The sequence below is a fragment of the Leuresthes tenuis genome, unplaced genomic scaffold (assembly GCF_036924035.1).
Source record: "Leuresthes tenuis unplaced genomic scaffold, fLeuTen1.0.hap1 SCAF_20, whole genome shotgun sequence".
Lineage (NCBI taxonomy): Eukaryota > Metazoa > Chordata > Actinopteri > Atheriniformes > Atherinopsidae > Leuresthes > Leuresthes tenuis.
This window is the reverse complement of record NW_027325374.1, coordinates 14,883,782-14,910,458: the sequence shown is the minus strand read 5'-3', so window position 1 is coordinate 14,910,458 and position 26,677 is coordinate 14,883,782. Positions and strand designations below refer to the sequence as shown.

Genomic DNA, 26,677 nt, shown 5'->3' with positions numbered 1-26,677 from the left:
GATATGCAGCAACTAATGATAGCAAACTGTAGTGGCTTACTGCTGCCAACCATCAAGTTGCCTTATCAGTGGTACTGCAATAGAAAGAAACTATGCGTGAGCCTGCATAGGCCAAAAATACCCTGAGCTCAGCAGACAAAGACTAATAAACTCACTCATGTTGCCACTGTTGCATTTCCTTTCTCTTCCCTTGCAGCATTTTATGTGGGTTCACGGTGACAGGCTTACAACATCATTTCCTTTACACCTGCAGTGCTCTAATACCTGAGGTATGCCCAGTCCCATCATATACTAAATCTTAAAACAGTGGAGTTCAGTGCCTTCAGCCCCTAATGAATGTTTGAGTAATCAAGTCAGAAGAACCTCGGCCCTGTCTGCTTCTTGCCACCCCAAAAAAAAACCCAACATAAATAATCATAATTAGAAAATAAAATCAAAAAGATAAAAGGTATGTTATTCAAAATTAAAATCACATCTGAAGCAAAAAAAAAACACAAGACAAGACTGAAGAGTGTGAAACTTGGATTATGAAATAATAAGCACTAACAGCAGCATCACTCTCCCTTTACAAACTACCACATTTAAAATGCCCTCAAGCAAAGTACTTGACCTCCAGGTGAGCTTGTTGGTTTTGGGGGAGACATAAGGGACACTGTGGTTGTCGTAGAGAGCCTCCAGTGAATGTGACAGAACAGAGCTGCAACAACACGAGGAATGCTCTGCAAAACATTTTCCTGGATAAAGACGAGGAAAACGTGCCCAATGTTTAGGCAGGCAGCAGGTTTTGTTAAAAAGAAGGTTGCCTGTACACAGTCCAAAAAGCTACTGGCACATTTTGTTTCATTCTGATTTAATTAGAGAGACCTATTCCAAATCAAAGGCCGCCGCATGGAGACCCAAAGGTGGAAAAAGCCCTTTCGTCAGCCAGAGTGAGTGATTTGGTCCAGACTTGAGCTTAATAAGGACTGCAGCCTGCTCAACTGTGGCTTTACAAACTGTCTATATGAACATACAGGGATAAGCAAAATAAAGCCTGCAATCAATAAAACAGCTAGCTGTTCACAATGTGGAAATATTGGCTCCATTTTCAGCCCAAGCACCTGCCTAACATGAAAACTGATATTGACACAGATGAGTCAGCTTCTCTAATGCCACATACAGTTGTATTGATGAAGGAATATGTGTGGTTAAAAAAAAACAGCAACTACTTCTAACTATAGTGCTTATACAGTAAAGGACTCAAAGGTGCTACAGAGCACCGTCTCACTCAACCCACACAGGCTACCACCATTTACTACTTATTTCAAAAGCACACACAGTGATTAAAAAATATAAAGTGCAACTCTGCACATGATCCCGGGCTCACATATATCTGCATCCCCTTGAGTCTGTTCAGCGTGTTGCTGACGGGCCACTTGCAACCCCTAAAGCCCGCAGCCAGACAATCAATTTCTCCCTCTTGGACAAAATGAGCGCCCAATCAATCTGCCAATCAGACCAAACCCCAAGAGCCCAGTTCCTCACCTAAACCAGAAGGCACACGATTTAAAAAAAAAAAAAAAACTAAACATCACATACTGCAGAGTTGTAACACACGCTCAGAAATAATTTCTGTCTTCCAGATCCACAACCCAAACATTTAAACACGCTTCTTGGGGTAGAAGATTCCCTCAAATCCATACTGGTTTGTTAATTCTGGAGATGGCAGACCAAAGCTAAATATGGCTGGAGAGGAAAAACAGTTGCTTGGCTGGAGGATTACAGGAAACCAGATGTCAAGAGGAACATTTTTCACTGGCCTAAATATGGTCCACCAACACGGCGTTTCGACTTGGCAAGCATGTTAAAAAAAACATGGCAGAGAAAAAGACTAAAAGTTTGAAGCCAAATCAGAGCATCTGCTTTAAAATGGAAAATAAAGGCATGATCTCACTAACAGCAAAAACATGTTAAACTGAAAGGGTTAAAAAGAAAAGAAAAAAAATCCACCCGTGCACATAGATGGCATGATTGCTGAAAAAGTGAATGCAATGGTGATAATGCTCCAATAATTTCATTTTCACTTAGAATGCAGCAATCAATCCATCTATACATCCACCCCTACAATAAATCAATTTGTTTGCGCATCCATCCATTCCATTATCATTTCTATAAATCATGGCATGATGCTCCCCTTCCTGCTGTGGCTCATGATCTGACCTCATGTTCTTGGGGCCAACATGGCTCCACAATGCTCGCATCTGTCATGTTGTCCTCTGCTCCCTCTCTGTCTGTGCAAACAGCCCCTGCTATCAGTCCTAACATCAGCTCTCACCATAGCCTCCATGTCTCAGTCCCTGGGTAGACGGTGATGTGACCATGAGCCTGTAACCATAGAAACCTCTGCCGCTGCTTTCTTACCTGCTCTTGTATGAGCTGAAACAGGGAGCTTCTATCCATATACTGGCCAGGGATGTGAGAGGAGCCGCCGAGGACAAGGGCATAGGGAGGAGCGAGAGAGGAGTGGTGGTGATGTTTAAGGATGGGATAAGGTGGAGGGAGATATGGTAAGGAAGCAGCTGGTGCCTAAATTGTAGCGTCAGGCCGCTTCAGTGCTTCTGTATCGCCCCCCTACTGCTGATGGAGAAAGCCTGGTGAGCTTGGTCCCTGGTTTCCTTGCTGGTGGAGCTAAAACCGGTGCTGAGTGTGTGTCGCTGGTACGAACGGGCCGTGGCTCTGCTCTGTGTCAGTACAGCGTGGCGCGGTGGTAAACCCTACTTCAGCAGACGACAGGCAGGCATGCAGGCAAGGCAGATCCAGCAGCTCTCATTCACTCTCCTCCTCCTCCTCCTCGCTCTCCTCTATCCCATTGCACTGACTGCTACCTCTCTCGCTCTCCCCTCTCCTCATACACACGCTGCGTCGCCTGCATACCAATGAGGCAGGGGAGGGAGGCGGCCTCTTTCTTCCAATTGCAAGAACGGAAGGAGTGGCCAGGGGCTGCGGTTCTTCTCCACACTACAAGTAAGGTGCCTCAGGGAGGGAGTAGAGGATGGGTTCCACTGCGGCTTTGCGCCTACTACAGCCACAGACCACCACCCCCTCCACACACACACACAAACACATTTGGTCTGTAAATGACAGACATACACACACAAAAACTGCACGCTGTAAACAAGACACAAGCTACTAATACATAAGACTTTCGGTGAAATCCTTTCTGCTATAATTGTGTTGATTTAATCAAAATTAATGTAAAGTACTGATGATATAAATACCACATGCCGCAATAGAAAAATACATAGGGCCACCCTTTACACTGCCATGCTAATTATAAGCACTTGCATATTAGCATGCAGCAAAGATCAAATGCGCACTCACATCCCACAAACATAAAACTGAATAGACAGTTTGGATGACTCAAAGGAAACCCACAGCAGCAACAACATATAACCAGAATTACAAGTAATACCATATCAAAGGCTTACTTTCTGCTCATCTGAAAATATAGAGATGCATGCAGGGACCAGTCAGAAAACACAAATGATGGAAAGGTAACTTGAGGGTCTAACTCTCTTCAAAAGCTTTTCTCTTTCTGCACAAATCTGCAGTGATCTTTCTTTCTCAGGACAATAGCAATATGGGTGAGGAAGGGGGACATAAATCTTAACTCATAAAAGAAATGAAACAGTCTTAAATGTAGTTGATTATAGATGGGTATGTTGGCAAGGTTGTGACCTGGGGACGGCTTAGGCTTATAGATCACGTCTCAGGCTGGGATGCTTTCTTTTGGACAGTTGCCAGAGAGATTTACCACCAGCAGCCTCGGGCTTTGTCACAAACACTGGCCGGGCCTTTTTTTAGACACCATGACTGCATCAGACTTCTGGACCTTTATTTTATTACATGAAGGAAAGCTTATAAATCTTCTTCAATGTGAGAAAAGGTTAAAAACATATATCTCAACTTCTTCATCACTCCTTGTGCTTTGCTGGGTCAGATGGAGGCTGCTGACTATAAGAAGTCAAAGAAACTGCTGTATTTATCCTAATGGATTGGGTCGAGGCCACCTTGAATATGGCAGAGCTCCCAGACTTTCCCTTTGTCACCTTCCACTATGCAGAACTGACACACTCTTGCTCAAACAAAGCCTCAATAATGACCCTGGAAGTCCATATAAACAACAGGATTCCCTTTTTCATGTGGAAAGACAAAGTGACATCATGGGTTTCTTTGTTCACTAATCAATGTTAGAAATTAATTTGTCCCCAATACTCTGTTGCTGTGAGCATGAATAAGACGAACGTAATTATGAGGTCACTGCGGGAGGATTTGCAAAGTGAAATAACAGCCAAAATTAAACTGATTCAAACGTTGCCTTGGAAACCTTGCAAGATTTCCATCAAACAACGACAGACCATAAAGTGCGAGAATCCTGTACAAAGAAGAAATAACTCTCTTATATTATTCATAACATCAGTCAAGGATTTATATTACAAATAGGAATGTAATATTAAATTGAAACTGCTTTAATGGTACTAAATAAAACTACATGCAGGTAAACAACATTGCAAAATATATGAACAAGTTGCCAACTCGGCTCACAGCCCTCCCAAGGGTTATACCAGTATCACCGTTTTCATTAAACTTCCACCAAGCGACATTATACAGATGACTGCCAGAGCGAGATAACCCTGCCATGAAATACTGTCTCTGCTGCCTGTAGCATCCCCAACTGAATGTTCTCTCTTGAGCCTGACTAAACCCTTCATGTTCTATTCACCTCTGGTGAATGGATGCAGACGGCTGGACAAATCCAGACAGCGTGCTCCTCTTTAACAAGGCCGTAGCAGACAAAACTGGCTTCTGAGGGAGAGTGGGGAGAGAATAACAACGCCTATCAGGGAGGCAAAAATGTGAATTAATTAAACTGAAAGTCTTCCTCAGCAGCTTAATGACCTCATGGTCTGTAAGGCAGGTGGTTGTGAATATAGCAGCGGAAAGAAGGTACTATAAATGCAAAACCTGATTGTGTACGACGTGAAACCAGGGTTTCAACATTATGGGTGGTTCTGCAATGGTTTACAAGTTTAAATCAGGATAAAATACTTGTTGAACTTAAAAAGTCAGATTCAAACATTATACTGGGCAGCACAGGCATTACTGAAGTTGTAGCTCTTAAATAACTTTTAAAAATACTTTTTTTTTAAAGCTTTATAATAATAAAGCTAGGGTCACAGTTCAAATTTTGATTTGTACATTTTGCAGCATTCGAGTTATTTCTCTGAAAGCATATCATGCAAAAGGTTGTCCAACCATATACTACTATATATATTTACACACAGGCACAGATATTTCATGCTGTCCAATGGTTTTCATTACCTGCTTCTGTCTGCTTTAGAGGCTTAGAAACAGATTTAAGTCCCCATTGTTCATAAAGTCCAAGTGCTCCATATGAAGCTTCCCAAGGATCCGCTATTTACCAAAAGAGACAAAGAAACTAAATCGTCTTTGCGAACCTGTTTGTTATGTTACCTAAGTTGTGTTTGATTTTCATTTTGGCAGAGAAGACTTGCAGAAAAACAAAGCACGCCCTCTTTCGATTCCAAGGTTTTACGAGTAGGACTTAAATCATCTGGTTCTTAACAGGTCTTAAAGTTAGATGAATAAAACCTCAGATGAACCACAAAGCACAGCCTATTACACTGTTATCTTGCATTTTACAAAAACTGCTAAACACTCAGTGAAAAACCGCACCATTGTGACTCTCTGAGATCCTATGGAAGCAGTAAGTAGCAGACAGGTGCTGCTAATCAAATGCATTTTAATAATTGATCATCAGAAAGTGTAATCACCTCTATCAAAGTTGAAGTTTAGGCAATTTGCTCGTCTGTAACATTCAGGGTTGTGTTATCACAATGCCAAGGAGGAAAGACATGATCTTAGAGAAGCAATTATATCCGCTCATCAGTCTGGGAAGATTTATAATGTACGGAAGCCCTGAGAGGCAAACGCAGAAAAAAAAAACTCAAGGCATCCATTTCCTAAATCTGATCAAATTAACCTTTTTCGCCTAACTTAAAGAGCCCTGGAAGCAGTAAAAAAAAAAAAATGTCTCACCATAATGAACTTTTTCCTTACTTTAGGAGCTGTGAAATGCAGGCAGTGAAAAAAATGCTGTTTTTTTGTATGGATTTTGATTTTTTCTTGATTTTTATTTTAAATAACTGGCAATGAGCTCTTGTGAAGATTGATTCAAAAAACACAAACCAGATCTTTTTTTCCACTGCTTGCCTCATGGGGCTCTTAAAGTGAGGAGAAAAAAGTTAAATTGGTTGGACAAATTATTTTCTTCACTTGCTTCTCAGGGCTTCTGTAATAAGGCAATTTCCCAACAATAATCTTTCTATCATCCATCATTATACAGAAAGAATGATTATTCACTCGTGGAAAACATGACAACAGCTTCTTTCCACACAAAAGTCGAACTGAGCGATGTTCAGAGAAACCCAATATCCACATCTCAGATTACAGGTTTCAGTTAGCATGTTAAATGTTAATGTTCATGACAACACAGTTAGAAAAAGAAGAAAAACAAGTACGGCTAATATGGAAGGATTGCCAGGAAAAACCTCTTCTCTCAAAAAAGAACATTGCAGCATGACTTAGATTTGCAAAAATGCATCTGAAGAAACAACAAGACTTCTGAAACAATGTCCTTTAAACAGATAAGACCAAAGTATAGATGTTTGGCCCTAAGGCACACATTTGGACCAAATACAGCATATCAGCACAAACACCTCAAATCAACTGTGAAGCACAGTGGTGACAATCTGGGCTTAATTTGCAGCTACAGGTCCTGGGTACATTGTATTCATTAATTTGACTATGAACTCCTCTGTATATCAAAATATTCTAGGGTCAAAAGTTAAGCCATCTGCCTGACAGTTTAAGCTCGACTGAAATGCAATCATCAAATCTAGCAAATCTACAACAGAATTACTGAAAAGGAAAAGAATCAAGTTGTTGCAATAACTCAGTCAAAGTCCAAACCTCAACCTGACTGAAAGGCTGTGTCAGGATCGTAACTGAGCCGTGCATAAACAAATGCCCACAAACCTCAATAAACTGGAGCAATGCTGTAAAGAAGAATGAACCAAAGGTCATATTATTTCAACAAAAGGTGGATCTATTGAATCATGAGGTGTACTTAGTTGTTTTTTTTTCTCATTGTTTCTGCATTTTGGCTTATGTTTCTTTAAATAATTAATAACACAGTGTAAAATGTGAGTTTGTATTTCCCTATTTCTAGGACCTGGTAAACAAGATGATTCTTTTAAAAATGTGTTGATATGTAAAACCTTAGAATCCAGAGGGGGTGTACTTTGATTTTAATGCGAGTGTAATTGAAGAAATGCTCCAATTTGTGGGGCTTTATAATGATTTTCCATGTGAACATTATGGAAGATTTTGTTGTATTGAGCTGGATACTATTTGATTTAAGACCCTTCAATAAATCAATCATAATCTGACATGGGGAATATATGCAGGGAAATTGCTCAGTGCTATGAAAAGCTTCATGTGTTGGGCTTTTGTGTAGCTTGCTGAACCGTGCATTTAGAAGAATCCCAGTCAGACTCCCAGAAACCTCCCCGGTGGGAAGGATGCAAGTTCTGCTACAGAAAGCAATAACCAGAAATTACCTCATGAAATCTTAATTAAAACGGTCTCAGATGGACCAGTGGGAAAGGGCCACGTCAATAATGGCTCTGTGTAGACGTCCAAGTGAGGCGGAGAGGTGTCCAGAAGATGGTGAGAAACACTCCTCCCAGTATGCCTCTGGAAAGAGAATCAAGTGTAACAGAAAAGAACTGTGGCATTAATTGAGCTGAAAGATTAAAGAATAACTTTCAGAAAGCTCACCGTAAGACTGAATACAATTTTCACCACAACACCTGACCGCTAGACAAAGTTCAGGGCATGATTACAGTAAAAGGTACTGGTGCTCTTTTGTAAAACCAAATGAACTCTGAATGTTTTCAAAGTGCATAATCACCGACTTATTATGCTACTCTATGGTTCTCTTCATTGGCTTAATCCTTTAGAAATGAGCATGACAAGTTGTTCTGGGTTTTCTAGATTCTTTTAGTCCCTATGAATCGTGAAAATTAAGATACACGGTACTTGGGCCACTGGATGCCAAACAGTAGTGATTGTACAATAACGGGAATCACCCGCATGGTGAAAAACAGCAGCAAACTGAATCAGGTCACCGAATGACACACTTTTTATCCAAACTGCTCCATTTAGAGATACTCTAGAGGACACAAGATGGGGGAGGCAAGGAGGACGAAGGAGTTACAGCAAGGAGGTTAAAATTAGAGAGAATTATAAGTAGGTGGGGCTAAACAGGATGAAGCGTAAAAAAAAAAAAAGGGAGAATATATATTTCTAATTCTATAAAGGCTGCCAGCTCTTTATTTCTTGGGGGTGCAGCACTCATCTGGCTCCATCTCTGTAATATTCACACCTCATTTAGGAGTAATATTTCTGTCAAGCATCAGTGGCTCTCTCTTGCTTTGTAGTGTGACAGTGCCACTTCTTGTTGAGACAGACAAAGCTTGTGGAATATGCTCCTTATTATGGATTTAAAACCGAGAGCAGCAAAGCAGAGGTGTGCAGAGACCTCTAGTGTTTGAACTTAGCGACGCAGCAACTGAATCAGAGCTCATTGCCTGTGTGCGCTCAAACAAGGCCATGTTTGAGATGCAACACAAAGGAGGGTACGATTCTTATTAATCGCACCACGTTTTATGACAGGTCAGAGAGTTATTGTGAAGTCTGACAGCTACCTCATGTACACAGCTAGTCACAAAGGGTTATCCTCATTGACAAGAACAACATAAAAACAATCGACAGAAGCTATTGTAGGCTCCCACAAAACCTTGATCTCATTAACACTGATCACAGACAAGAGTTGTTCACACCGAGTGTTGATCTAGTTTTATTTTCTGTGCTTTTGTCAGATTCAAATATACACCTTTAGTAAAACGATATATATATATCCCCAGCACTAATCGCTTTAATGCTAAGTCAGATAGTGAGTTAAGACAAATGGCAAACTTGGTTGTCTTTTAACTGCTGCTGCCCTCTGTTGGTAAAAATGACACTGAAGTTACCAACACTTTACTGCGTCTCCTTTAACCAGTTAGCAAAATATTCTGAAAGCACAGGAAATGTGACGGCGAGGAAAATAACTTATAGATGAAAAAATAAAAGCCTTTTCATTAAACTGTCTAAATCGGGGGAAGTCATGATTGTAATTCTTTACAGAGAAAATCCATCCAGACGTCCCTGTCCCCGGCCACTTCCTCCAGCTCTTCCGGGGGGACCCCGAGGCGTTCCCAGGCCAGCCGAGAGACATAGTCTCTCCAACATGTCCTGGTTCTTCCACGGGGCCTCCTCCCAGTGGGATGTGCCCGGAACACCTCACCAGGGAGGCGTCCAGGGGGCATCCTAACCAGATGCCTGAGCCACCTCATCTGACAGACGATTTTACAGAGAAAATGACACATTTAAATCAAGTATGCACAGACAAGGTGGCTCTAAACTAGTGGATGCCTACTGCTGCAGATTGCATCTTGTACTCCACCTAAGTCCCGATGTATTAACAGGGCATGGGTTAAAGTCAGGATTAGGGCTAAATGTAGCGTTCCTGAAGAGTAGAGAATCAAGTGTCAAATTAGATGTGATAGTTTAAAGCCAAAACTATACTTAAAACTGTTAGGAGGTGACAGCTGCTTTGATTTTAGTGTCATAATTAACAAGGGTTAATCAGTTTTAGTTTAATGAAACAATGCCTAATGGCTGCTACATTATTTCTTAATGCAAGCTTGTTTAGAAGAAAAAAAAAAAAGCTCTTAAATGACATCTGACAGTTCTTCACAGCAGCTTCCGTTGGTCATCTCTGCTAGTCTGACTGACAGCTCACAGGTGCCCTGAGAGACTGTGCCAGTGACAAGCCCGTCATGTGAGAGGTGCTTTGACAGCTGGCATTGTAGGAATAGTTACCTTCTCAACACTAGAAATGGTGCGGGTGGTTTTCGAGTTGGACTTGTGAGACGTTGACAAAGAACTCCTTGGTGTTGAGCAGAGTGATGGGCCTCTGTTGGCTCGGTTGTGTAGTATTCAGCGCAGCACTTGGGACCTGGCACCTGCTCAGACATCCGTGTGTTGAAACAACTGTCGAAACTTAAACGCACAAACAACAAAGAGCGCACTCACACACCAGCTGGCCTGCACGCAACTGTATTACAACTGCTACTGCGTCAGGAATTCAAATTAAGAATTATTCTTAGTTTCTGTGGCCTCAATAAGGCATGCTAGTGCTTAAGTCTTATCGCCAACTGTACTTAAAATGACACGCCTGCCGTCTGCACCTTTTCCTTTTCTTCAGGTTCTTTGCTTCAGCATGTTCACTTTAAAAAAGCTCAACAAATCTGGATATGTTTAGATCAAGTAAGAACCATCGGTGTGGGCAAACTAATATATTTTGTTCTATGTTTTGTCTTCAGTGCTGCCACCTTCAGTTCAAGACAATATGTTAAGTTTTTCTGCCTTTACTTAGGGCTTCGTCGCTGCCATCTGCTGTAAAATCATTTATAAACCCGAGTGTATCAGCACCACTTGCAAACACACATGCCCGAGCAGTGAAAGAAGCACCACGTTAGTTCACAGTCAAGGAAGTCCGCTTTAAGCTGCTTCCTCTTTTCCTCATATTTGCAACATTCCTTCACCTCTACGGGGCCTGATATTTTACTCTTCGAATAAACCTGTCAGTTTACTATTTTTCTGAACCACATCCCAGCCTTTCTGATTGGATTTTTATCAGTAGTTTGTCTCACACTTGGGCTCACTGGCCTATCAGATCGTTTCAAGCAACTCGAGCCACATGTTGTGGTTTTACATGAATGAACACTTCAGTGACACACAGCTGACCAAGAAACACTTAAGAGACAATTACATCCAAAACCCTTGCATTCAGAGCATTATCACCCAAGCACAGTTCTGTCAATACTGAGGTAATCTTGCATAAACTAAAGTCATATTAAAGCTGCGCCCATCATTTTTAGCTAAAACGTCCCAGTTTATAACTGTGTATAAGTCTATCATAAGGCACTTAAAAACAACAAAGTATAAATTCAGAGACTGTAGGCTGAAAGGTAGACGTATATCTGTTCAAATATTATAAGCTTCTTTCAATCTAAAGACATTTTTTGTGAAAAAGGTTGGTTGGTGTCAGTTGAACCGCTTTGTTAGGCTTCTACATTTGTTCTAATCAGTCACATGTGGATGATGGCAGGACCCTGTGGACAAGCATATCCAGCGTACTGCATGGAGAAAAAGTGGGCGGACGTGTGAAATATAAAAACGTTTGATTTGAGACAGGTGAAATAGGTTCTCATTTGTTTTCAAGAAGCTGCTGTCAGTTGCTTTCATAACTGCCATTTGTTATGCTGTCATAATTGCAGGGAAGGCCTTTGAGTCAGTAATCTGTGATTAAAAGATCCACAAATAAATTGTATTAATATCATTTTAGTAATGATGTTTTTCATATTGTAATTGTATAAAACATCTGTGTGATTATCTAGATTTAGGCTATATAGGATAGGATACGATATACACTGCATATATTATGTAAAAACTAAGAAATAACACTGATGCTACAAGAAGAATGAGATAAGTTTGTGTAAACATAGAAACCCTGTGAATTCATGGCAGGAAAGAAATGACCGAAGCTGAAACCAGCCTCCACACCTCTTTTCTAGCCACCTGAGTGAATAAAAAGAAAATAACTAATCTGATTTGACCCCATCTTACATTTAAAGTTGAAGAAACCTCCACTCTTGAAATCAAAGCAACTCCAAAAGAATGCTTTTACCACAATGATATCATGTGCCGGGTAGGACCCTTTGACAATTGAGCCACAGCCTTGATAGGCAACACACTGAGGCAAAATGGTGGATTTAACCAGAACGCTTTGGGCCAGAGACAGGACAAGGCTTGAGAGGGTTTTGGCAGGCTAAAATTACAAACTGGCATCAGGCAGATTTAGAGGCGCAAGACTAAAACACACCTGACCCGATGGTGTAGCTGTCTTCTGTAAATACATATGTAATATAACTCCCACTCCACTCTCCATGACTACTGACAAATAACCCAGAACTGGGTTAAGCATTATGTAAGCTGTATATATGTGCACCCCAGGTACTAACATTCACTCCAGAGATTCGTGGCACCGCGTACAGTGCATGCACCGAAATGGCACGAGGGATGTCAAATCGGTTTTTGCTCTGTAAAATTTAAATAACGAAAACTTCAGAATAATAATACAAGAACAAAATATCCACACCTAAGTCTGCAACTTAACATTGATCTAATCTCTGCTTTGTCAGCTCACTGTAGGACACACGCGCGCGCACACACATACACACGCGCGCGCGCACACAAAACAGTAACTCCACATAGCAGAGCAGCTGAAATAAATAGATGTTAGCGTTTTTTGTGGAACACCTATTAAATCAATTTATTGCTGATAAGAATTGCCTCAAATCCCATTTCTGTCAAGCAAGCAGCTGATCAACCTTCCTCTGCGATCTCTTTCCAATATAAAGACGACGCCCCCCCCCCCCCCCCCCTGCCATTAAAAAAAACAAAAACAAAAAAAGAAGAAAAGAACAAAGGCAGGGCAACAGAAATTATGGAAGGACAACAATTCCATGAGAGATTTTGTTATTTGTTAGATATTAAGCATTAACCGCGCTATAAGGAGCCTAATAAATTGTCGAGGTCATCACATGATAGCCCCTTCACTTTGTTATGCTGCGATCAGGGCGCGGGAGGTCCAGGCAGTGTGGAGGACGTCCCTCTGTCGGTGGCTGAAAGGAGTGGTCTAACGCAGGGAGAAGTCAGTTTGGCTGCTGCTTGGAAGCACCGCTTCCTAAACGGGGGCACGAGCGGCCAAAGACAGAAAGACATCCCTGATCGATGGCCGCAACGACGGACCAGTGCCCAGTAGGCTACTTAAAAAAATTATAATAAAATAAATGAATAAACTCGCACTCGACAGTTATTCCCGTGGACGCGTGACCCAAACAAGACTCCCAAACAAAAGACATGCTTTCATACTCTGTAGGCACATGAGAATGTCTGCAGTCAGCATAAAGAAGCACATAGCTGAGTCCAATTAGAATATCCTTCTCCCTTCTTCTCATTTATTCTTTCAGGTGCGCCGTGTAAATGTTTTAATTCTCCTCGTCACCCCCTCAGCTCGACGAGGCTTAATTAATTCACCCCTTCACCACTGATCTACCCCCCCCCCCCCCCTCCTCCGCGCGCACTCACACGCTCACCCATTCACCAACTCATCCTCTCATCCACTCCCTCACTCTTCAGCTCAGTAGTGTCAAGTGGAGGGGAGGAAGGAAGAAAAAGAGAAAAAAAACAAACCTCAATCACTATCAACCCCCTCCCTCGGTCGTTTTCACTCATTCAATCCCTCCGTACCTACTAATCTACAAACTCACCTCACCCTCTTGTAAACAAACGCGCTCGAGCACAAATCAACAAAAACACAGTCACCAACTTGCTCTAAAGTGACAGGTGGAAGCAGAGGGCGACGTTCTTCCCTTTGGAAATAGCTTCTATTTAATTGTTGGCATTGTTTATCGGCTACAATGCATAAACAGATGGGATAGAACGGTTATCAGCTGGAATGCAACTTAATTTTAGTCGACAATGAACTGCTTTAAAACGAGCAGGGTCCCATATTAGTCTGCACTGTAGGTGATCTGCCCTCTTTGAAGGGAACTTGGTTCCCTAGCCCTGATGTGCACCACTGACTGTGATGCAGAGGAGAACAAAGATCTGGTTGTTATCCTAAAATAGTGTCAAATAAGTAAGATAATCATGCCACAAAAGTCGGGGAAAGCTCCTCTCCAGTGCCTGTGACTTTCATATAGAAATCAAAATGGCGATGCTGGGAGGGACATTAGAGCTGAGATTAAAATAAGAAATCACACAGCAGAATCACCCCAAAGTTTGTTATTTGGGAGGTCTTTTGTTGCCTTCAGACGAAACACTTCACCTTGATAATGGGCAAATGTCAGACCTGTTATTGAGAGTGTTCTGATGCGCCTGCTCCTGAACAAAAGAAAGCCATCACTGCGCCCTATATTGAAGGACTTTGCTTTTGGCTGCAGTCCGTCCCCCCTGCAGCTGGACTCACACCTGGTCACACAGTAGTCACATAGCTTTGACTCATGTCAAAAATAATGTGATGAATTTTATGACCCGCCATCAGAATCCCTCATCTTTGGAGGTGTTGGCAACTTTCCTGACAATGGAGCTCGAGAGGCGACAGCCATAGTGATAGTTATAACCAACTCTGCCCTAAAACCAGCCAACCCAGCAAACCCATCAAGCCTATTATAACCGAAATAAAGCCCTACTACAGTCCCAACTGTCACCTGTAACTTAGATATTGTGACATTTCATTTATAGGAGGTTTAACAGTAAATAATCTCGACCACGTCACTCAAAGTGAATGGCCGGACTGTGTTAGTTGGGAAAATGTATCAATGTATTAAAAGGAAAAACGGACTCCTGCACTAACCGAACGACAAGCATCGGTTTAAGCAAAGATTCAATTTCAATATGCATTGCATGACATTGGCCCCGATTCCGTCCGTTTGGGTCAATTTAATGCGAATTGTGCAAAATTGTTCACGGCACACATTACTTCCAGCGGGTTTTCCTGGAATAAAAGTTGTTCGCTGGGGCGGGCGAAGGGAAACAAGTGTGTCGCCGTGAAGCCCAATGCCTCTACTATCAACCGATAATGTTGTGTGGGTCAGTACTCCTCCGTGGTTTTTATATTTGACGGGAGTTTGAGGATGAAGAAACACAAACGGGACGGCGCCAGTTCCATGGAGTCCGCTAGATCAGCTGCTGGCAGTTGGTGTTCTCAATCACGTCCGCAGATAGGCTTCATAGGCTCACTGGAGCGCCTGTGGAATAAGACACTTAAGTGAACCAACATACTGACGCGTTACTTTCTTTAGACAGTCACGTTGACATATATATTTTTTAGCTTTTAGCCAGAAAGTGCGGCATTGTCTGACGGTTTGGACTTTGAGGAAAAGCTTTTTATTTCTAACCGCGCACACATTTCGCTCTTTCTGACGGTCGAGCGTATCGAGTCGGGTGAAATTACACCTCCAAGACTTTTTTGGGGGCTTTTTTTGTGGGGCTAACTTCTTGAAAAGAGAGTGACCATGGCAGAGACGTCGGCGGCACCAGCAAAAGCCAAAAAGGCTCCAAAGCTCAAGAAGCCTGCGTCTCACCCAAAGTACTCTGAGATGATTAAAGCGGCTATTGTTCACGACGCGAGCCGGAGCGGTGCGTCCCGTCAGTCCATTCAGAAGTACGTGAGGAAAAACTACAAAGTGGGAGACAACGCCGATGTCCAGATTAAAATGGCCCTGAAGAGGTTGGTGGCATCTGGGATGCTGCGCCACACCAAAGGCATCGGCGCGTCCGGATCCTTCAGACTGACCAAGCCGGAGGACTCCAAAAAGCCGACCAAGGCAGCGGCGGCGTCTGCCAAACCAAAGAAAGTAGCAAAACCCAAACCCAAGAAGGCGGCCAAACCCAAGAAGGTGCCCAAGACGCCGGAAAAGCCCAAGAAGGCAGCTGTGAAGAAAGTGAAAAAGGTCGCGAAGAAGGCGACACCGGCGAAAGCCAAAAAGGCACCAGCCAAGAAGCCAAAGGCGGCCAAGCCCAAGGCAAAACCAGCAAAGAAAGCAGCCAAGCCCAAGGCAAAGACACCCAAGAAGGCAGCCAAGACGTCAAAAAAGAAGTAAAAGGACAATATCAGACAGTCACTGTAAATACTTGAGGAAATGTTTTCGTATATGTATTATTTTTGTAAGGTATCATGCAAACGTATGCTGTTTTTACCAGTAGTTCTCTCTCCATTGCACTATAGCATCAAGAAGCTGTAGAGATAATTGTATTTTTTATTTCGTTAACAATACCGTTCATTTCTGTCTGCTCATTGGACATAAACGTACTAGCCTGGCGTCTAAAAAAAAAAGAAAAGGAAAACGTGTATGTTCACTTCAACTAATGAATAGTTCTTGTTTGTGCACGGGTCCATACTGACAATGCAAACGTTTGAATGGTGAGCATCGGAGCCTTTACAATGTACAGACCATATGCAGTGGACGTCAGCAGGATTTTCCGAAAGGCTCCATAGTTCTCGTTCAACTTCCATTCTGTATATTTTCTAATGTTCTGACGACTCTCACCGCATACAAACACCTCCATTGTGTTCAGTCGCTTTAAAGACTGTTTACATTGTAATTCAATAAACTCTTTGCCATCTTCTAAAAAAGTGTGTCAACTTATTGCGCGCACATTCCGCGTGCTTAATGTCTGGCGTTCGCTGGTCAAGTGGGCGGAGGGATTTCTGTGCACGGCGACCGTGGCAAGGCAAGCCCCCCTTTTGGCGTTATAAATTACTTCTAAGACACACACATCTCCTCAACTCTCTTCCACGATACTGTATCGTTTGTGTACCAGATTATAGACGGATCCCTCTTATTGGAGCCTCATAGGGTCGACGACGCTTTATACAACGGTTACACTTTGAAAAGATAATGACAGAAGTCCTCTGTCAAGCAGTGGCTCCACAATACGCTTTAACAATAAGCACGCTCGTGCACTCTTAACTTATCTTCAAACTTTTTCACCTACTATCAATTAGGTTTTCTAATATACTTTAGTGATATTCGGTAAAAGCCACCCATCGCTCATATTCTATAGACAAACAATGCGACCCAAGTGCACAGAGATGAGGAACACACTCTGGCAGCTGTGCACGACCTCAAGGTGTTCAACTTAAAGAGGGAGAAAGTCTTCAACGGGGCATTAAAAACACCAACGGCTCGCGGAATTCATAATCTTTATTAAGAGATCACTAAGGTTACCTTGCAGCAGTGACTCGCACCGGCTTAACATCATCGCCAACTGCGTTTCAAAGAAGGGGCGCCTGTGAGGACACACCCACACTCCACCGCCCTGCTTCTCACCTGACCGGCAATGCTGCCATCTGGTGGCGATTTGCAGGAACTGACGGCTTCTCCTCGCAACGACTGTCACCTAACTGAGGATGAAAATCAGGATTTATTACAAGACGCCCTTCACATATTGTTATTTATTATATAGACGGGTGTAAGACAATCAGACTGACCTTGTTCAATAGCTCCAGGTATGGGACCCGGATTCGCTGAGGTATGTCGTTTTTTAAATTTTTTTTTTTTACACTATGTGCAGATAGGGAAGTAATTTGCTGTGCCCGAAATAATCAATTTTCACAAGGGGTTAAACATCAAATCATCAAAGTATCAAATAAATCTGATTTTGACACCAATGTCACACGGCATCACATCCATTTTAAACCCCAGGGCATCATACAGTCACAGTGAGAGTAAAACAAAGTGTGCGCGATCAGGTCTACGAAGGTATGAGCGCTGAAAATTCACTCTCAACGTATAATCCACCAAAAACTGGGCACAAAGCAAAAAAAAATTAAGTAACCACTGAAAAGCATACGAACACATTGGTCAGAGCATTCATTCTCTTTCATCACGACACTCAAAATGGTCCCCACCCAGTCTGGGTCTGGTCTGGTCTTTTATTAAGCATTTCAGTCAGTTTTGCTTTCATTAAGAAAATAGTTTCCAAATTCACAGAGACGTCTCCCGTAGAAACAATAGGTCCTCGGCTTAATCAAGCAACAAAGCACTCATGTTGACAGAAACAATACAAAGCACAGTGTATGTGTCAGGGGTGTGAACAGAAGAGCACAAATTAAAAGCCCATTTCAGTGTCAAATGAGCAGCGGGACTCTGGATGCAGAGCTAAAACAGACCATATTATCAATTAACACCGTGATTTTCAAGGTTTGCTTGGCCTCCTTTCAGAGCATAGTATATATATTTTTTTGGATTCCTCGTAGATGCTAATACAAACTGATCTCGTCTTCCATATAAAAGCACGTTTTCTTCATGCAAAAGAGAGCGCTCGCTTCCTACCACAGCAGCAACATGGAAGACTTGCTGTTAAAAACATTGTAACACTTAAGATTCGCCGGGATTTATTCTCAGGCTGAACGGTGCGCCTGAGGAGCAGTAACATGCCACAGCTACCCATTGCTGCTCAACTTTGTTTGGCAAATCAGATAATTATCTTCAATCTGTGGAGTCTTGGTCAAAAAGGAGAGCACAGTGCATGCAGGAGTTTGGTCGACATCCAATCACGATGTCCCCCTTTGTTAAAAACGATTCCCATTATGGTTCCAGTCAATTTGGCATTTTACCAGCCATGCTCAGAATCACTGCATGTATTCAAGAACACTCGCTAGATATCTAAAGGGAAAGTATTGGCGATGACACCATTTTCATGCAGTCCCACTCCCCCCATAAAGCACCTTTTTGGACATTAACAGTGGCAATTCTTTATGTAACAAGCGCACGCAGACAATGGCCTGGGTTAGACTATGTAAGGCGAAAAAAAGCTGGCAGCACGGCCAATAATACGATCACCAGTCTCCAATGGCCTCCGGACTGCTGTGATCAAACAAATTCAAAGTGAGGCGATCGTACACAGAGCGGCAGATACATTCCTGGGAGTATGACGCGTGGACTTTGTTCAGTTCATCTGCAGTGGTTCTGGATCCGGTGTCAGAGGTTTGGTCTTGATGGGTGAAGGTAAAATAGAAGAAAAAAAAATATAATAAAAAGAGTAACCATCAAGCTAGTTGTTGGTCATTTCAGTCTGGCAACAGCTCTGTAGATGGCAAACCCCAACACTGCGACCACAGCCGAGCCCAGCGCCACTCTCAGCCAGAATGATGTGTTGCTCATGTCTGAACCATTCAGGTGTCTGGAGGTTGGAGGAAAAGAAATCACTGAGGGTTAGCCACCACAGATACTACCTTTAACAAAATAATTGCATACTTTTTTTCTTCTCTACATCGCCACAAACCAGCTCCTCGCAAATCTTTCAAACATTACGTGAGACTGATTTTTTAATGTTCTTTTAGTGAAGCCCGTTTCCTACTAAAGTGAACTCTTCAGTGTACTTGGACGTACGGGTAGGTTGCTGCCCAGGCCAGCCGGGTGTAGATGTTCTTGGTGGTGGAGTCGAGCAGCAGGCTGGAGAAGGGCAGCGGCGGAGGCAGTCGGTGTTTGTAGCAGAACTCCGCTGGAGTCATCCCATGGAACTGCTTGGCCTCAGCGAGGTCCACTTTGGAGGCAACCAGCACACACGGGATTTTGCTCTCCATGTAATGTTGCTGAAAAACAATCATTAAAAAAAAAAAAAAATGAATGAAAGATGTAGTGGAGGATGGAAACATCCTTTACATCCAGTGGGTTTTAGTGAAAGCCCAAATTGTGTTCACATGAAGCTTTTTATTCCAAGAAGATTAAAAATTACACAAGTGAACACCATGAAATCAATAAATGTCATTTAGGAATATTCTACTTGAAACAGTGGTTTAATTCCCTCATCATTACAGATAAAATGTGACAACTCTTGCTCTGGTTCGGTAAGTCAAAGTCAAATCCAGACTGCTCTGTCCTTTCAAAAAACATTTATTTAAAATATCTCCTTAAAAGCTCCATTTTCACAGTTTCATCTTGATTATTACTCTAAGCTGCTTGAAGCCTTTACTCAAATCATGCTCTTTGTAACAGAGATGTTTTGTTAGCAGTGGATTTTGAACCACAGCAGAGGGGGGTGCCCTCCAGCTTCCTGTTCACTAACTGAATATTCACAGATCAAAATGTGTTCGTTACTTGAAGACACATCAACAAACTGATAAATGGTGGTGGGATTATGTCTTTGTCTGTTTCCTTTGGCCTTCTATAATAGAATGGACGGACAAACGGTCATTTTCAGCTCTCTGGAATTAGCTTTTTGTGGTCAACATATAAGAACGCAACAAACTGCTAAAGGCTATAAAGCTAGCATCACCAACCTGCAAACATGAGCTAAAAACACAAAAAAGATCAGAAACAGACAAAAAATGGAACACATAATTACTTCCGTGCTTCTGTATTTTCTGACTGACCTTGTATATACTGGCACAATAGTCGAAAGAATGAGGCTCACTGCTGTCATACATGAGACAAGCAACATCACAGAAAGCGTCTGATGCCTTCAGGAACTCCGTTTCCACATCTACTTCATTGAGCTGCACAGGAAAGAGAAGATTATGGCACTCAGACTTTCATCAGAGGGAAAGAGTTAGCGTTGGGATCATCATGCAAGCTACTTACAATCAGGTACTTCTCTTGGTTGCTGACTTGGACAGTATTTATGACATATGGTGAGAAGGCACTGCTGGGATTTTCCTTATTCTACGATAAAAAAACAAAAAAAGTTAAGCTTTCTCAGGCTTGACATTGGAGACTAATAAGAGCTTATTGCAGATTTTAGCATATTTTCAACCCCAGACTATTACTGGCGCCATACCAGAATGTTTCGGCCCACGAAGGACTGGAGAAAGGCTGTCTTGCCCGTTCCTCGTGGTCCAATCACCTTGCAGAGAAACACTGTTCTCTGAGTCTGACGCTTTTCCAGATCCACCTCTTTCTCCCGTGTAACTGCACATATTCAAGAGAAACACAGTTAACCCTCACAAGGAACCCAGGAACAAAGTTTGGTTCATGTGTGGTGAGTGGACTATATTTCAAACCATGCCCACATACCAATAAATGTGCTGACACACATGCCATCTGAATGCCCTCGACTCAAAGTGAATCATTCATGCACAACATGAAGGACAAATGCATGAGTGTGGAAATCTGGAAGGCTACAGTGAATCGGAGAATGACTGAGCATTTCCCAGTGGTTGCTAACTGTGAGACTGGATATCAAGCAGGGCCCGTGACTCCCATGCTAAAAGTGAAACAGTATCAACCTTTCTACAGGTTTTGGTCAATCACACACACACCTGTGACTGCAGCCGTCTGTGACTCTTGTTCAGTGAGGATAGGATAGCCTAGGTATCCAAGGTGCTCCAGGCAACGGTGGATGTCAAGGTATGCAGAAAGCCTACATGTGAGGGGCATACAGGTGAGTTCTGGACAGTGATGAATATGATCTAAGTGCGATCAAGCGTACATCAAGCTGATAACTGCGAGGAAGTCCCAACACCTCAGTAAGATACTTACATCCACTGACAGTGGTAGCCGTGATTAGAAATGTAGCCCTCATCTGTGGTTGGTACGGCCTTATAGACATCTGCACCCCAGGGCATGTAAGGACATACGCAAAATAGGTTTTTAACCTCTGCTGGTGATAGGGCGAAGTCCTTATCCTAAGAGGAAAAAACGGACCCGTTCTTTACTATATAAAAACATTATTTTTCTATAAGAATTCACAGTCCACAGAGACATTGTGATTGAGAGAGAAAAGTCTCCAACTCACTTCATCGTACTTGTCAAACAAGCGTTGGAGGAACTGGTGACCAAAGTGATTAAGCTCTGTGGTGCAGCCCACAGGCACTCGCAGTCTGAAAACACAAAACAACGGCATTCAAACACAGCACAAATACTCAAGGTGTCAAATAACTGTATGGAAATATTTCAACACAACCCACTGAAATACTACAGTTTTATGCGATTTGACGTTGCATCGACGGGATGCAGCAACTACGCTTACTCAGGGTAAAGGTAGTCGTCGGTCAGCTCAAGGTTGTCGTCGTAACCGAACTTCCTGAGGATAGTCCACGTGGTTTCATGTCGGCCCCTTTGGATAAATAATGTATTAAGAAACAGGAAACCTGAAAAAGAGGGAACGCGATACGTCGCCATTAGTTGAGAGCTGGCCCTTTAACAAAAGGCTTTAAAATGACATTTTCTCATCGACAAGACTTTTCTACCATTTAGGGTCAGGCCGTTATCTTGTACCCCATCGCTGGTGTTCTTCCAAACTACAGTCTTCACATCCTCTAAGGCTTGAGGTGCCAGAGGATTCCCAAAGCAAGATTTCTACATGGAGAGATGAGATTTATTTTTTCTTTCTATAGAAACACTATACTTTGTCTGAAAAAGCAGCTGAGAAAACGGATGAGAAACTTTTATCTGGCACCTGAAAGCAGTTGAGTTCAGCATCACTAAGAATACGGTCGTTATCCTGGTCAGAAACGTAGAATATTCTGCTGAGGGCTCGCACGCATGATGGCTTCAGCTGCAGAAAGATATCATCGGTCAAATGCTGGTCACAGATTTGTTTATGCACACATATCAGTAAATGGATCGGGAGAGTAAGGCCAACAGTCCATAGTGTGTATGAATTTCCAAAAGATAGCAGACCTGTTTATCTTCAGGGTCATAAAGAGGCGCAGTGGGGTGGAGAACTGCCTTCTGTGCATAGTAGAACAGCTCGGAAATGTTTTTTAGGTTTTTCGCAGAACACTGTAAAAAGAAAAAAAGCAGAGAGAGTCTTGTTTGCTTACGATATTCAAAGCAATCTGAATGTGTAAATATTTGAATGAAACCAGGAAAGTGCCTGATGGTAAGCAAACTGCATGGGTCTGTGATGGACTTAAGTTTCACCTCAACACACGTCTCGATCTCAGAGAACTGGTTCATGATGGGAAGAATAGTTTCCATTGAACTCCCACTGCGCAGATCTGATTTGTTTCCCACAAGGATGATAGGAATCCTGAAACAATTAACAAACTCTCAGTATACACCATCACCGTCATGAGTCAACATATAAAAACATTCCAATATAGGCAATTCTCTTTCACAAGAGAAATAACCTACCATTCCACATTTTAGGCATTCAGCTCATGTTTTTAAATGTTACTGGAGGCAATGTAACTTAACTTTACAAGAGGGGGAGTCTCTTAGATTAGAAAGTCTGACAACATTACCAGCCACCACTGAGAAGGACTTTAAAGTTCAACTGAATAGTCATTTAGCTTTAGTTTACTCCAGAAAGCCCATCAACGGATGATACGTACTTGTTTCCTTTCTCTGCATCTCCGTTTACGAAAGGTATCCATTTCGTTTTGATCTGAAAAACAAAGAGGCAGTGAAAGAGTCATTTGTATAATACAAACATGCAAAGAAATACAGTATTAGATATCAGATAGTAGTTTTTACCTTATCTATCGTATCCTCATTGGTGACATCATACACCACACACACCACGTTAGCCTGCAGGTTGGACAAAGTAAGAAGACAAGATGACTAAAATTGCTGCCAGGTGAAAATAAAGTTTAAATAGCTTTATACATTCGTAAAGCTCAGTCTTTAATAAATTTATTCAGGGCTGAATAAATTACACAAGAATGTTATAGGTTAATTTGATTGAACCTGACATTAATTCCTCATAAAGATTGGAAAGGTTCTCCTCTGTTAGAATTAATGGTTTTTAGTGTCTTTGTGCGGGATAATGCATTTACCTTGATGATCTCATCTTTAAGGACTTCATCACTCTGTTCTTTTTCTATTGTGGGGTTATGAACAAACAAGGAAATGTTAAAGTCATGTTATTCAGACCCGTATGCAACATTTGTGGCTTCAACAAACTGAACGGACACACTTGTGTTAAAGCCTCCATCTTAAAGTGCAGCAACTACTGACACCAGTCTCATGTACAACCAATGTGGGGTATTACACGTTTGCCCTCACATCAATATACCTGAGTAGTCCACAATGTGAGTGGGCACCTTCTCTGGTGTCACATCAGCGGGAATAGTGATCTCCTCAGCTCTGGGGGGGACCTGGCAGAGAGTGAAATCCATTTAAATGTAGGAACTGAAATTATAGTTATGTATAAGTCAAGATTTTTAATCGTTCAGCCAGCATGACAAAATAGTTTAATAGCACAAATTAAGCCTTGACCCAACAGGCATGGCATTTTTTCTATTCATGTGAATAATGTCAAACTACTGTGAACCTCTATAGCTGTGGGACAATTACCAAATAAAGGTCTGTCAGTGATAATTCTGCATCAATAAAGTTGGATGAAACTAACAAAAAAATGTAATGTTTACACCTCTTTCACTGCTTGATGATTAACGGTCACAACTTTTCATATCGAGGCATCACAATAAGCTGAAAAAGTCCCAAGTGTTCGTAGGATTGAGCAGAATAAACACGACAGAAACTGAGTTGCAGAGCATGCAGTGTGGAAGCAACACAAACTTAAAACATGCAAGTAAAAAAAGAGCAATTAATCAGCTAATTAATTCCAATTTCTCAAATCTGTCAACGCAAACAGAAGATAATTTTTGGACTTTCAATTCATATAAGTGAGACCGAGACACTGATGGCCTTCATTAATGTTTGGTCTTTCTTGTCTACTAAATGGCATGTTGGCGCATAAATTGCAAAACATTCAAAAGCACTCAACACTTCTACTACAGTATAATAACCAAAGCAAAAGTATTCCTATGCAGGGCACAAGAGGCAGATGTTCAGCTGTGTGGGCCCGACAATAAGGAGGTTTCTGAAAAACACAACAGTGTTCAGTAGTTGTGCTCACACTTACATCCTCTGGAAACTCTTCTCCAACCAAAGACATGATGAGGGAGGTCTTCCCCACTTTGGCTGTTGAAGGAAACAACAAGAAGAGGATAAGAGGAGCTGCCAGACAGGACCCCAATGTGTCTTGAATCTTCACAGCACTTTAACCTCAGAGTGGTTAAAAGCACATATAATAGCATCATGTATATAATATTAGCAGTTAATGTGCTGATACGGACTGGAGGGCTGCTAGTTAATATGACACGGTGCTGGAGGTCAGGCCTTGGATTTAACACAGAATGTTGCATTAAACCTCAATATCAAATGCATCCGAGGGGAAAATGGTTAACTTCAGAGAAAAAACGACGACATGTGAAGTTGTTCTGACCAATCGTTTTTAATAAGGTTTCCTAAAGATATCTGTTCGGCTTTTACTGGACAATTCTTAAATAAACAGATTGAAAAGCCAAAGGACTGAAGTTATGACAAGTACCTGCTAAGCTACCTGTTAGCCTAACTAGCAGTGGCAACTTTACAACAAAAATACAGTAAGCTAACACGGCGGAAATTAACATTTAAAGAAGTCACTTTGCATAAAACACATAGATCTATTTTATATTATATCATTAACTAATCTTTTACATTTTTCAAAACTATTTTCACCCCTAAAATAATCGAGATACATTCTGCTACAAGTTGGTAAATTAGTTAGCTGCTACGGCTAATGTTTGGCTAGTCGTGTAGTTTGTGGTCAGCTGTTCGAGTGAGACTTACGTTCCCCTAACAAAAGTATCCTGACGTCTTGCTTCATGTTTCTTCACTCTTCGAAGAACAGTTAGACGCGCCGCACGGCTACAGTGACATATATCTTTCATTTGAAAGTCAAATTTCTAGCTAATACCAAACGTGTGCTACTTAGCACAGATGTGCAGCCAAGGTGAAACCATATCGTTCCGGTTCATTCCGGGCAGGCGAATGCGGAAATACGCCCCCTGCTGGAGAAACCGAGTAGTTTTACGATACCACAGTTAATGTTGTCACGTTTTTTTCTTGACAAGGTGCAGGCATGTACGCGGGTGAATAAATTAAATTCTGACACATATTTGCATTAAATATTTAAAAGGTGCACAAGTAAAAATTTCCACCTCGAACTGTTGTTGAAGATAATCATTCACGACGTACATCAGCCACATCACTGTTGATACCACAACTTACAGGCTACTGCAGACATGGAATACATGGTGTATTTTCTTATCGCGAGAATGAAACTCAAGCTGAATCTATGAATGCAAAAGTGACACATGAGCATGTGCTGGAGATATGTATACATATACATATTCCTTGACTCACACTAACTGAGGCAAATCACAATGTCAACTAGGTTTTTTTTTTTTTTTTATTTATCCACCAAATTGTCCAATTCTTGTGCAAGCTAAACCATTAAGATCTCTATGCTCCTCATTGAAGGATCCACACCTCAACTTAAAACAAATTCTCAAAATTAGAGTTAATGTTTGTAATAACAAAGCAGACATATTTCTAATATTCTAATATCATGCGTTGTATTTGTTTAAAAAAGTACAGACACCCCAATTTGTAAAGATGAGTTCTGGATAATTTTTAGGGAGAAAAAAAAATGAAAGGAAAAGGAAAGTGTGACCTGAACTACCGGGTGTTGAGTTTTACGCTTTTGTTGTTCGAACGTCAGCAACATTTCTAAATACAATGTGATAAAAATCCCGACCAAAGAATCACTATGCGCTGCGAATATGGGAGACAGTTACTCAACCTAGGAAGCTAGAATTTAAGTATTTGTGGCAGAATATGGTGAAGAGATGCATATTTTAGTATATTCAGTATTCTCTGAGCAGTACAGCAGTCTTCCTTTATTTCAATCAAAAGGCGATGACTGAAACAACACTGAATGAAAACCCACCATAGATGCCGCTTTTTATTCCTATTGCCATGCAGCCCAGACCCAAACTCCATCTACTCAGAAGAGAAACATCGATCACCTCCTCTGTATTTAACATAAAAACTTACAGTGGGAACAAGTCAAATAAAAAATAAAAAAACAGAATTGA

The 26,677-nt window shown here is 41.7% G+C and overlaps 3 protein-coding genes across 3 annotated transcripts in view; 1 reads left to right on the top strand and 2 right to left on the bottom strand.

The window, feature by feature from the left end:
- The window catches only part of rhbdl1 (rhomboid, veinlet-like 1 (Drosophila)), a 36,732-nt gene extending 33,864 nt beyond the window's left edge, over nucleotides 1–2,868 (bottom strand). Inside the window, exon 1 of the mRNA XM_072373675.1 lies at nucleotides 2,401–2,868. Coding sequence (XP_072229776.1) covers nucleotides 2,401–2,439 — 39 coding nt within the window. The 5' untranslated portion in view covers nucleotides 2,440–2,868. The remainder of the gene's footprint in view (nucleotides 1–2,400) is intronic.
- A 12,177-nt stretch (nucleotides 2,869–15,045) lies between these two features.
- Nucleotides 15,046–16,435, top strand: h1-0 (H1.0 linker histone). The gene has a single exon (XM_072373849.1). It carries the CDS (start codon nucleotides 15,315–15,317, stop codon nucleotides 15,900–15,902), a length of 588 nt encoding a protein of 195 aa, XP_072229950.1. The 5' UTR covers nucleotides 15,046–15,314; the 3' UTR covers nucleotides 15,903–16,435.
- Nucleotides 16,436–16,988: 553 nt separating this feature from the next.
- Nucleotides 16,989–25,551, bottom strand: rhot2 (ras homolog family member T2). Its single transcript, XM_072373848.1, has 19 exons — nucleotides 25,368–25,551; nucleotides 24,619–24,677; nucleotides 23,767–23,848; nucleotides 23,528–23,571; nucleotides 23,226–23,279; nucleotides 23,084–23,136; nucleotides 22,671–22,779; nucleotides 22,428–22,529; nucleotides 22,204–22,302; nucleotides 21,995–22,103; nucleotides 21,775–21,895; nucleotides 21,541–21,625; nucleotides 21,285–21,430; nucleotides 21,065–21,165; nucleotides 20,584–20,714; nucleotides 20,388–20,468; nucleotides 20,180–20,302; nucleotides 19,197–19,399; nucleotides 16,989–18,987 (listed from the first exon to the last, which is right to left on the bottom strand). The coding sequence occupies exons 1-19, from the start codon at nucleotides 25,402–25,404 to the stop codon at nucleotides 18,870–18,872; spliced, it is 1,857 nt and encodes a 618-aa protein (XP_072229949.1). The 5' UTR covers nucleotides 25,405–25,551; the 3' UTR covers nucleotides 16,989–18,869.
- Nucleotides 25,552–26,677: the final 1,126 nt, after the last annotated feature.